General features: G+C 34.7%; 1 protein-coding gene across 2 annotated transcripts; it reads left to right on the top strand.

Moving 5' to 3' along the window:
* Positions 1-603: 603 nt before the first annotated feature.
* On the top strand, positions 604-11939 carry LOC145085968 (uncharacterized). Of its 2 annotated transcripts, none has more exons than XM_079023673.1 (8): positions 604-929; positions 1846-4531; positions 4669-5211; positions 6792-7460; positions 8889-9542; positions 10154-11263; positions 11392-11435; positions 11552-11939. In XM_079023673.1, the coding sequence occupies exons 2-7, from the start codon at positions 1874-1876 to the stop codon at positions 11410-11412; spliced, it is 5655 nt and encodes a 1884-aa protein (XP_078879799.1). In that variant the 5' UTR covers positions 604-929; positions 1846-1873; the 3' UTR covers positions 11413-11435; positions 11552-11939. The 2 variants fall into 2 exon arrangements, with proteins under 2 accessions (XP_078879799.1, XP_078879800.1); XM_079023674.1 differs by having other exon boundaries at positions 607-683.
* The last annotated feature ends 745 nt before the right edge of the window (positions 11940-12684 follow it).

Here is a 12684-nt window from a genome sequence, read left to right as displayed (position 1 = left end):
CCCCTCGTTGTCTCCCATCCCTTTCGCTATTACCACCACTCACTCCATAGACCGTCCATTTGTGTAGTGTGTTATTATTGTTTTTTCTCACAAAATAAGATGTCGACTCTCTAGGTTTCATTTTTGTCTCATACCGACAATGAACTCTGACTTTCCCTAACTTAATAGAACTAGGGGAAGAACTTCAACAATCCTTCTAGCTAACAAGTCATACTCATTGGACAATTCATTAACTAGGGGACCTCACATTTTTCTTTTTTTGTTGTACAGTCAACACTAGTGAGATAAAATAGACAAATATCGGACCTAGAAATAATATAGGTTAGGAATGTTGGTCCAAAATAACAGTCCCAAAAGCTACGCATATATAGACCGAAATATCATCTCACATTTGAATATGGATATATATGGTGATACTTTTGGTTGCAGATTTTGGATCAATTTTTAAGCAATATAAGTGGGCTAACCCATTGGCTATATTAGCCCAAAATATGAAATGGACTGGATTTTTTATTTTCTTTCTAACACGCACATCTGGCAGTCGGTATCACTCTAATTTGAAGACCTAGTCAACTTCATTACCGTTCAGTCGTTACTTCCGAGTACACCAAGTTGAAGTTCCAACTTCCAACGTCACTTTTTTCTTTCCTAGATTCAGATTCCACTCCGATTCTGCAACAAAGGTGAGCTTGATCGGGGGGCTGTAGCTCTTGAGTCTTGACCTCCGAATCTAGCTGGATTATTTTTGACACACCATACAAGCATACACGTATCAGGCTGCTCATTCCGAAATACTGCTTTTGCAAACTGTTGTACCATCGCCTCTAGGAAATTAAGTTTCTTTCTTGACTCTGTTACTGAATCAGTAGCTTTGCAACTTGCTCATTATCAGCTGATCCGTATTTTACATATCTTTTGAAGAATAATAGGTACTCACTGTACCTTTCTAATGAGATTGACTTTAGAGATGCCTCAGTAAAATCCATATTTGTGAAGGGATCTGGGTTAGTTTTTAAGGGATTTGCTACAACAGCATCCCACAAAAGATCTTTTTCCCATTTCTCTCAGCCGCTCAAGATCTATCCACCTTTATATATGTTATTAATGTTGGGTAATCCAGAAAAAAACTGGAGAGATTAAGCCCAGGGGCATTTCAGGAAAGTTTACTTTTTATGCGTTTTATGTGTTTGAGTAAGACTCTTTTAGAATTAGTATAAGTAGGGGTATTATTCCAGAACAAGTTTTTCAGCCAATAATTACTTAGTCTCCAAGTTATAGTTGTTCCTTTGTTTACTTCCCCTGTTCGTTCACTTTTGTCATGTTCTTCTGTTTCATTCAACTTAGTGCACAAGGTGTAAATTTAAAGCAGCCTTTATTTCTTCCTGTTAGTACCTTTGTGAATAGGTTACAGAAGACGTGAAGCAGGTCCTTTTGATCACTTAAACAATAACCTCTCTCCTGTTATCTTTGTGCCTCTATTCAGATCCGTTTTTTATCCCTCTTTTGTTTGAATTTCTTGTGCAAAAGGGCACAAGTTGAACTTGCAAGTTTACAGTTAAATTCTTCCATGTATTTTAAAATGATCATATTTTGGTTTTTTTTTTATAATTAATCAATGATAAACCATTTTCCTGATTCCTATTACTACCATCATCTAGCTTTATTTTTTTAAAAAACTTTGTCTTTAAGTTCATTTTAGATTATGGGATGGACTTATATTATGATTACATCATCGGTCTATGGGACAAAGCTAATCAAACCTTACTCAAGGCAATGAATCTATGATGCAAATCCATTACAAATTTTCATCCAATTTCATCTGACAAATTGTTGGTTACTATGTAGATACTTCCACAAAGAAGAATTTCCTGCAATGGATGTTGTCGGTGCCATTCTTAAACCAGTTGCCGAGACACTTATGGAACCTGTTAAGAAGCATCTAGGCTACCTCATTTACAGCACAAAACATGTGAGGGATATGAGTAGCAAAATGAGGGAGTTAAATGCAGCAAGACATGCCGAAGAAGACCACTTGGACAGGAACACTAGAACTCGTCTTGAGATTTCATCTCAGGTTAGGAGTTGGTTGGAAGAAGTAGAAAAGATCGATGCAAAAGTACAAACCGTTCCTAGTGATGTCGTCGCTTGTTGCAGTCTCAAGATTAGACACAAAGTCGGAAGGGAAGCCTTCAAGCTGATTGAAAAGATTGAAAGTGCCACAAGACAACACTCTTTGATCACATGGACTGATCTGCCCATTCCTTTGGGAAAAGTTGATACCATGAAGGCATCGACCTCCACACCATCAAGTGATCATCACGATGACTTTCAGTCAAGAGAAAAAACATTTAGTCAAGCACTTAAAGCACTTGAATCAAACAACACATCCCACATGATAGCGTTATGTGGGATGGGCGGAGTGGGGAAGACCACCATGATGCAAAGACTGAAGAAGGTTGCCAAAGAAAATAGAATGTTTGATTATATGGTTGAGGCAGTTATAGGGGAAACGACAGACCCAATTGCTATTCAACAAGCTGTAGCGGATTACCTTCGTATAGAGTTAAAAGAAAGCACTAAACCAGCAAGAGCTGATAAGCTTCGTGAATGGTTCAAGGCCAACTCTAGAGAAGGTAAGAATAAGTTCCTTGTAATATTTGATGACGTGTGGCAGTCCGTTGATCTGGAAGATATTGGTTTAAGTCCTTTTCCAAATCAAGGTGTCGACCTCAAGGTCCTGTTGACTTCACGAGATATAAATGTTTGCACTATGATGGGGGTTGAAGCTAATTCAATTATTAACGTGGGGCTTCTAACTGAAGCAGAAGCTCAAAGTCTATTCCAGCAATTTGTAGAAACTTCTGAGCCCGAGCTCCAGAAGATAGGAGAAGATATCGTAAGGAAGTGTTGCGGTCTACCTATTGCCATCAAAACCATGGCATGTACTCTAAGAAATAGAAGAAAGGATGCGTGGAAGGATGCACTTTCGCGTATAGAACACTATGACATTCGCAGTGTTGCGCCTAAAGTCTTTGAAACGAGCTACCACAATCTCCAAGACGAGGAGACTAAATCCATTTTTTTAATGTGTGGTTTGTTTCCTGAAGACTTCAATATTCCTACCGAAGAGTTGATGAGGTATGGATGGGGCTTAAAGATATTTGATAGAGTTTATACGATTAGAGAAGCAAGAAACAGGCTCAACACCTGCATTGAGCGACTGGTGCAGACAAATTTGTTAATTGAAAGTAATGATGTTGGGTGTGTCAAGATGCATGATCTGGTGCGTGTTTTTGTTTTGGGTATGTATTCTAAAGTCGAGCATACTTCAATTGTCAACCATGGTAATATGCCTGGGTGGCCTGAAAATGATATGACCGACTCTTGCAAAACAATTTCATTAACTTGTAAGAATATGTCTCAGTTTCCAAGAGACCTCAAGTTTCCAAACCTAACGATTTTGAAACTTATGCATGGAGATAAGTCGCTAAGGTTTCCTCGAGACTTTTATGAAGGAATGGAAAAGCTGCAAGTTATATCATACGATGAAATGAAGTATCCATTGCTTCCTTCCTCACCTCAATGCTCCACCAACCTTAGGGTGCTTCATCTCCATAAATGTTCATTAAGGATGTTTGATTGCTCTTCTATCGGAAATTTGTTGAATCTAGAAATGCTCAGCTTTGCTAATTCTGGCATCGACTGGTTACCTTCCACAATTGGAAACTTAAAGAAGCTAAGGTTACTTAATCTGAGAGATTGTAATGGTCTGCGTATAGAACAAGGTGTCTTCAAAAATTTGGTCAAACTTGAAGAACTTTATATTGGAAATGCGTCTGGGTATACAGTTGATAACTGCAATGAGATGGCGGAGCGTTCAAGCCGCCTTTCTGCGTTAGAATTCGAGTTCTGTAATAACAAGGCTGAAGTGACGAATATGACATTTGAGAATCTTGAACGATTCAAGATCTCAGTGGGGCGCTCTTTACATGGAGATATCAGTGAGAGTAGCCACTCATATGAAAACACGTTGCAGCTAGTGACCAACAAAGGTGAAATATCAGATTCTAAACTTAACAAGTTGTTTGTAAAAACAGAGGTTCTTTGTTTGAGCGTAGATGGTATGAATGATCTTGAAGACGTTGAGGTGAAGTCGACACATCCTCTTCAGTCCTCTTCATTCTGCAATTTAAGAGTCCTTGTTGTTTCAGAGTGTGTAGAGTTGAGATACCTTTTCAAACTCCATGTTGCAAACGCTTTGTCAAATCTTGAGCATCTGGAAGTTTATGAATGCGATAATATGGAAGAACTCATACATACTGGGACCGGGGGTAATGGAAATGAGACAATTACGTTCCCCAGGCTGAAGTTTTTATCTTTGAGTGGACTACCGAAGCTATCAGGTTTGTGCCATAATGTCAACATAATTGAGTTGCCACAACTCGTGGAGTTGAAACTTGACAGCATTCCGGGTTTCACAAGCATTTATCCGAAGAACAAGTTCGAAACATCTAGTTTGTTGAAGGAAGAGGTACATATATATGTTTTACGTTAATACAATTTAAACAACCTTTTCAACTAAAAGTTTCAGAAGAATATATATATGTAATTTGATTGTATGATGTATTATTGTTTGGATGTGGCTATTAATGGATGATTATTTTGCAGGTTGTGATTCCTAAGTTGGAGACACTTAAAATTGATGACATGGAGAAGTTAAAGGAAATATGGCCTTGTGAACTTAGTAGAGGTGAGAAATTTAAGTTGAGAGAGATTGAAGTGAGAAATTGTGATAAGCTTGTGAATCTATTTCCACACAATCCCATGTCTCTGTTGCATCATCTTGAAGAGCTTCAAGTACGAAATTGTGGTTCCATTGAATCGTTATTCAACATCGACTTGGATTGTACTTGTGCAATTGGGCAAGAAGACAACATCAGCAGCTTAAGAAACATCAAAGTGGAGAATTTAGGGAAGCTAAGAGAGGTGTGGAGGATAAAAGGTGCAGATAACTCTTGTCCCCTCATCCATGGCTTTCAAGCTGTTGAAAGCATAAGGGTTAAAAAATGTAAGAGGTTTAGAAATGTATTCACTCCTACCATCACCAATTTTGATCTGGGGGCACTTCTAAAGATGAATATATTGAGCTGCGGAGAAAACAGGGGAAATAACGAATCGGAAGAGAGTAACCAAGAGGAAGAGGAAGAGCAGGTGTGGATTTTAATTTCACTTTCTTACTTAATTAAGGATTAAGCTCCTGTCTTTTGAATAAAAAAAGGGTGGGATGACTAAACTTGGGCCTCACAACTCGAAGGCAACCTTACTAACCTTTAAGCGAAAAACCATTCCTTGACTTAATATATATATATATATATATATATATATATATATATATATATATATATATAGAGAGAGAGAGAGAGAGAGAGAGAGAGAGAACTTTAGTTAATAAATCATTATAAATGTCACCAATTACTTTTTAGTAAAAAATAACAAATTTAATAAATTATTAACTAAAAATGTCATTTTCTAACAAACAAAATATATGGCTCGAAAAAGACAGTAACACGAAATAACTTAAAGTAAAAAGACTTGACATTTAATAAGAGCAATTTTTTTCTAAACAGAATTTGGACCAAATATCACAAACAACTCGACCAACAAAATCAGATAGATGAGAGCTGAAGCTAAATGCCTGTAGAAATCACTTTCATCTTTTTTTCTTGATCTTGATAGCAAGTGGAATTATTTCAACTTCAAATTGATAAAAATCCACATTATAGAGAGATCAGCTTGAAAACAAATGGTCCAGGTGTAGGTGTAGGTGTATATGGTAGATGAAGTTGGAAGGGAGAGCTGATTTCAAAGACATACAAACACATCTTGACTTTTTAATTTTCATTTGGTGTCTTGCTCATGTTTGCTTTCTTGATCTATTAACACTTAAGATCAATTCCAGATGGGATGTGGGGTGGAAGGGGTGTGAGATTAACCGACAAGGTCGGATGGCTATGGCGGGCCCATTTTCATTCATATAAAACAAGGGGTAAAATGGTCATTTTAAGTGTATTTAACTGTCTTCTATTAATGGTGAAAGTCTTGCAGACCAAAACCACAATGAAATATTGTCATAAGGACTTTTTTGCAATTTTGATCTTTTGGGGACGAGAACCACAAAAATGCTAATCACAGGGACCATTTTTGCTGTTTACTCTATTGTTTTTAATAGTGATGCCCAAGCTCGAACCCATTCATCATTTAAAAAAATAAAATAAAAATAATAATAATAATAATAATAATAATAATAATAATAATAATAATAATAATAATAATAAGGGGTACCCGTGTCAGCTTCTTATTTTGAACCAGTCAAAAAGGGAGATACATAAAAGCATAGGGACTTAGATTGTATGGAAACAGTTTGGACTTTGGAGACCTGGATGGACAGATAAATTTAGTAAACTTAACTCTTTAATTAACTACCATTTCTTATTAACTTAATATCAAGCTAAATTCCGTCTCTAGTTGAAAATAATCCACATCTTAATTAACCTATCTTTTGTTTTTGCATAGGAGCCCATAGCATCTTTTTATAATTTATCTGAAGGTGAAAGATCCAACTATTTTAAATCGGTAAATGTTCCTTGAAAAAATTATCTAAAATCAAAATAATCTTCTTCAAATCCAAAATTATAGGAGAGAAATGTGAATGGATGTGGAATTATAAATCATTAAAACAATTCAATACTCACGTTACTAATTACATTTGTTGCTGGGATATATGTGTGCAGACTGATATTATGTCAAAGGAAGAGACATTAGAAGAAGTCACTGATACTAATATTTCTAATGCTGTATTCCCGTCCTCTCACATACACTCTTTTCATAACCTCCATAAACTTGAATTGTTCAATTATGAAGGAGTGGAGGTGGTGTTTGAGATAGAGAGTGAGAGTCCAACAAGTAGAGAATTGGTAACAACTCACCATAACCAACAACAGCCTTTTATACTTCCCAACCTCCATGAATTGGATCTAAGTTTTATGAAAAACATGCGTCATGTGTGGAAGTGCAGCAACTGGAATAAATTCATCACTCTTCCAAAACAACAATCAGAATCCCCATTCCACAACCTCACAACCATAAATATTGAGTTTTGCAGAAGAATTAAGTACTTGTTTTCGCCTCTCGTGGCAGAACTTCTTTCCAACCTAAAGGATGTCCAGATAACAGAGTGTGATGGTATTGAAGAAGTTGTTTCAAACAAAGATGATGAGAATGAAGAAATGACTACATCTACCCACACAACCACCACTTTGTTCCCTCATCTTGATTCTGTTACTCTACATAAACTGAAGAATCTGAAGTGTATTGGTGGAGGTGGTGCCAAGGATGAGGGGAGCAATGAAATATCTCTCAACAATACCACTACAACTACCACTTTTCATGCTCAGTTTAAGGTATGTTTTGTGAGTATTCAATTACTTATTTAATTTCTTTATCAATATCCATTTTTTCTTTGCAATATTCTACATATAGAAGATTTAAACTTTTATTGCACACCCATTACCTACCATCCAAACTCAAGAATGTGATTTGGAGGCATAAAAAGTTCCATTCATTTGAACAGGTATTACCGTGTGTTTATTATTTATCATAATTCATATCATTTACTGATAAGATTTCTTTTTGATTTTTTATAATTAGAAAATATAAACATGTCTAATTAGGTTTGCCATTCTGTGTGAATCCTCTGTTGTTTCTGTAACCGAGCATCTTAGATTATTTTTGCATTTTCATAATTGTGTTTTTGGACAATTTTTTTTTTCCTTTTATAGCTGTAATTCCAACCGGTTATATATTCAAGTGTTAATGTACATAATAATGCATTTTATACTCACCATACTAAGATAATAGTTACCTAAAGGATAAATGTCACGAAACATTTTATATATATATATATATATATATATATATATATATATATATATATATATATATATATAATGTGTCGTGACATTTATATATAATCATTAAACAATCAAATTTATTTTTCAACCAAAAAACTAGGGGTGAGCAATGGTATGTACCAGTTCCAGCAGTTCCCTGGAATGTTGGACCCGGTTTCTAAATTTTAAATATAAATTTCACAAAGTAAATAAGCTAACCATTACAAGCCACAAAGATGAGAATACATGTACTAAAATCATCTTGTGACATTTTTGCTACTGATGTTTTCCAACAATGGGTAGGTCATTATCATATTATGACCAATTCATCACATTATGAAATATCATTTAATTATCACGTTATGACCAATTTAATCTTTACTGCTCTTATGACTAAAGGTTAGTGATTAAAATTTGAGGGTCATTTATGATATAACACATAACTTGTTAACCCATTGTAATGTAAGAGCCAGACACTTACCCCAGAAATAAAAACCAAGATATAGAGATATGTGCTCTAATCTAAACAGTAAGAAACAAAACAAAAGGCAGTAAGTATTTAGTTAAATGTAACTTAGTTTAGATATTAGGGGCCATCGAGTGACAGACAGGTATTGTAGGATAGAATTCAACAAATTATTATACTATTCAAAACTAATTTTTGTAAGCTTGCTGTGTGAAACATATGCTTTCTTGATTTCATTGAGTTTGCATTCCTATATTTTAGGTTGTAAAGTGGTATGTCTTTTATTGTCTCTTAAATAAATTCTGACGTTAATTTAAAAAAAAAAAAAAAAAAAAAAAAACTAAATTTTTGATGTGGAGAGCAGTCGTGTCATTTACTATAATAAAAAAACTAGATTTTGAATTAACTTTCCTAATTATTTCAAAGCTGTGTCTATAGTTTAATTTTACATTAAACTTTTCTATGTGTTGCAGTTGTCTGAATCAGGTGGTGTTTCTTGGAGCTTATGCCAATACTCTAGAGAGATTAGAATAGAATGGTGTGATGCATTGTCAAGTGTGATTCCATGTTATGCAGCAGCAGGACAAATGCAAAAGCTTCAAATGTTGAGAATAGAGTATTGCACAGGGATGAAGGAGGTATTTGAAACTCAATGCAACAACAAGAGTGGTGCAGGTGATGAAGGAATTCCAAGAGTAAATAACAATGTTATTATGCTTCCCAATCTAAAGATATTGCAAATAGGAGGTTGTCCCCTTTTGGAACATATATTCACATTCTCTGCACTTGAAAGCCTAAGACAGCTCCAAGAGTTAAAGATATCATATTGCAAGGCCTTGAAAGTGATTGTGAAGAAGGAAGAAGAAGATGCATCATCATCTTCTAAGAAGGTTGTGGTCTTTCCTCGTCTAAAGTCCATTGTACTGGAATATCTACCAGAGCTGGAGGGTTTCTTCTTGGGGAAGAATGAGTTCCGGTGGCCTTCATTGGATTATGTTAAGATCGATAACTGCCCTCAAATCCTGGTGTTTGCAGCTGGTGGGTCAACGGCTCCCCAACTCAAGTATATACACACAGAATTAGGCAGACATACTGTTGATCAAGAATTTGGCCTTAACTTTCATCAGGTATATATACTTCGTTAATTGGCATCATCTAATTAAGAAAGTAATCATGTCAAGTAAAATACATAACACTAGATTCAGCAGAAGTTCATGTTGTACTAGACCCTCATTCCATTAAAGTTCACATAAAATGGGAAAGGGTATTTTAGGTATTTTCTGTTATTGCAGGCTTTTTAGTACCTGGAAGAGCCTAGCATGATTATTCTCAATTTGCTTGTTTCTTTATCATTTTTCTTAGCCTAGCATGATTTTCAATGGAATCTTTCCCTGTTACTCCATTTGATTGTTGTTCTTTATGGTTCTAAGTGAGTTATTGGCTCATCTGTTACTTCTTTTGATTGTTATTTTCATAGCATGTTGTCACTTGAATAAAACTTTTCCATTTTCAACACGGGCAAAAGCTAAAAAATAACCTACTTTATGAGATCAAAAATAGTAACCCATTAATTGGATAACTTTTAGTTGGAGTAATAAGTACCATGCATTGTGATTAATAATTATAAATCTCTTGTATTTCATTAAATTTAGTATAACATACATATATATGACATTTCAAATGTTTTTGTTTTACATTCATATGCCTCTGGGCGGCATTTTCTTTATTGGATTTGCAGACCCCATTCCTGAGTTTAAACGCTGCAACCTCATGCCCTGCTACTTCAGATGGGATGCCTTGGTCTTTTCGTAACTTGACCGAATTAGATGTAAATTATAAGAAGGATGTTAAAAAGATTATTCCATCTAGTGAGTTGCTGCAACTGCAAAAGCTGGAAAAGATTCATGTGTATTTGTGTGATAAGTTAGTGGAGGTATTTGAAGCACGGGAAGCAGCAGGGAGAAATACAAATACACATACAAATAGTAGTAGTGGAAGTGGTTTTGATGAATCATCACAAACAACTACTACTACCCTTGTCAATCTTCCAAACCTCAGAGAAATGAGGTTGGAGTGGCTAGGTAATCTGAGGTATATATGGAAGAGCAATCAGAGGACAACATTTGAGTTTTCAAACCTAACAAGAGTTGAAATTAGTGTATGTAATAGTTTAGAACATGTATTTACTAGTTCCATGGTTGGTAGTCTATTGCAACTCGAAGAGCTAGATATTAGTTGGTGCAACCATATGGAGGAGGTCATTGTTAAGGATACATATGTTTCTGTAGAAGAAGACAAAGAGAAAGAATCTGATGGCAAGACGAATAAGGAGATACTTGTGTTACCTCGTCTAAAGTCCTTGAGATTAAATGGCCTTCCATGTCTTAAGGGGTTTAGCTTGGGGACAGCATTTGAGTTTCCAAACCTAACAAGAGTCACTATCAGAGAATGTAATGGGTTAGAGCGTGTATTTACTAGTCCCATGGTTGGTAGTCTATTGCAACTCCAAGAGCTAGTTATAAGGGACTGCAAACTTATGGAGGAGGTCATTGCTGTAGAAGCAGAAGAAGAATCAGATGGCAAGAAGAATGAGATACTTTTGTTACCTCGTCTAAAGTCCTTGAAATTAGAAAAACTTCAAAGTCTTAAGGGGTTTAGCTTGGGGAAGGAGGATGTTTCATTCCCATTATTGGATACTTTAGAAATCAAAAGATGCCCAGCAATAACGACTTTCACCAAGGGAAATTCTGCTACTCCACAGCTAAAAGAAATTGAAACAAATTTTGGCTTCTTTTATGCTGCAGGGGAAAAAGATATCAACTCCTCTATTATAAAGATCAAACAACAGGTAAACCAGATATTTGTTGCTTTAATTATTCTTAAACTACATTTGAAAAGTTTCAAGTAAGTTTTTTTCTTATATTCTCAAAAACCGCAACCTATATTTTCAACTTTATATTTATGTCCTTTATGCAGGAATTCAAACCAAGACTCTGATTAATGTGAAGTAAATACTAAAGGTAAATTCTATATTCATGTTTCCTGGTTACCTATTAATGGCCTTTTAATTCATGGTTTTTGGATGTATTCTTCATGATCATGTGAATGTTCTAATACCCCATTAATTAATTCTTAGGTTGAATGGTGATGAAGATCTAAACCAAAGGACTATCTGTCAATAGTATTCAAGGGGAAATTTTTTGATCATATGAAAGATACTAAAGAAGAACATGGTTGCTATGAAGATGTTCAAGAAGGAGAAAACGCATGAATCAAATAACAAGCTACTCATTGACCTAAGTTTGTTGGTTAAGGATGTTGATTTTAAATATTTCAAATTTGTTGGTATCATTATAGGTTTTATCAATAGTTTTAATGGGATAATGAGTAACTTAACCTAATTTTGTTGTTGGTAGATGTTGGACTCAAGTACGGAAAATTAGCAATGACATGTGAAAAATATATGCAAAAATAGGATTGAGATTTTCAATGAAAATATTATGAAACTATTGTATATAAATAAATGCAACATAATGTCTAGGTATCCTTGAAGCACATACCATGAAAGTAACTAGAAGTAGAGTTTGTTACCATCTTCAGCTACTTATAGTTCCATTTCTTACCTGTGAAAATCTGATTGCTTCTATCTTTTACCAACCAAGAAAAAAGACTGGCGCAAATTTTCATATAAAGGCCACAAGTAAACTATAAGTAAAGAGTTCATAGCATATAAGAAAATGAGGTCACCTCAATAGCTTTGGAAAAGCAAATTCAAAAGATTTGAATGAGTTTCAAACCGTGAACAACTAGGATTCATTTGAGAAATACCAAAGTATCCTACAATAGTGTCAATCGACAAATAGTACAAAATTTGTATTACAGTAAAATCTCTATAAATTATAGATTAATAATGTTGGGACTAGGATATTTTGTTAATTTAGCAAGATATTATTATATTGATAAATTAATAAGTTATTAATTTAAAGAGTTGGCTTATATTCATGAGCAACTCTCAAATTAATGTATCGACCTTCAAAATTTTCATGTCCCTTCACTTTACCTATTTGAATAAAACAGAAACAAGGACCTTCAAAATTTCCATGTACATTCACACATTAATTTACTTGTCAAGTTCAATGTACATAGATCTAGATTGATCACCATAAAATGTCTAATGATAAATTTTAAAATCACATCAACTATGGTTTCTAAACTAAAAGGTGTTAATTTTTTTACCGATATTACAACATATTACAAATATCCGCTGCG

This window comes from Lactuca serriola, chromosome 2 (assembly GCF_051521515.1).
Source record: "Lactuca serriola cultivar US96UC23 chromosome 2, Lser_US96UC23_V15, whole genome shotgun sequence".
Lineage (NCBI taxonomy): Eukaryota > Viridiplantae > Streptophyta > Magnoliopsida > Asterales > Asteraceae > Lactuca > Lactuca serriola.
This window is presented reverse-complemented; position numbering and strand designations above follow the sequence as displayed.

Coding starts and splice junctions, on each gene's coding strand:
- LOC145085968 (XM_079023673.1), top strand. CDS start 1,874: ATGGATGTTGTCGGTGCCATTCTTAAACCAGTTGCCGAGACACTTATG. Junction 7,461..8,888: donor CTTTTCATGCTCAGTTTAAG/GTATGTTTTGTG, acceptor TATGTGTTGCAG/TTGTCTGAATCAGGTGGTGT. Junction 9,543..10,153: donor TTGGCCTTAACTTTCATCAG/GTATATATACTT, acceptor TTGGATTTGCAG/ACCCCATTCCTGAGTTTAAA.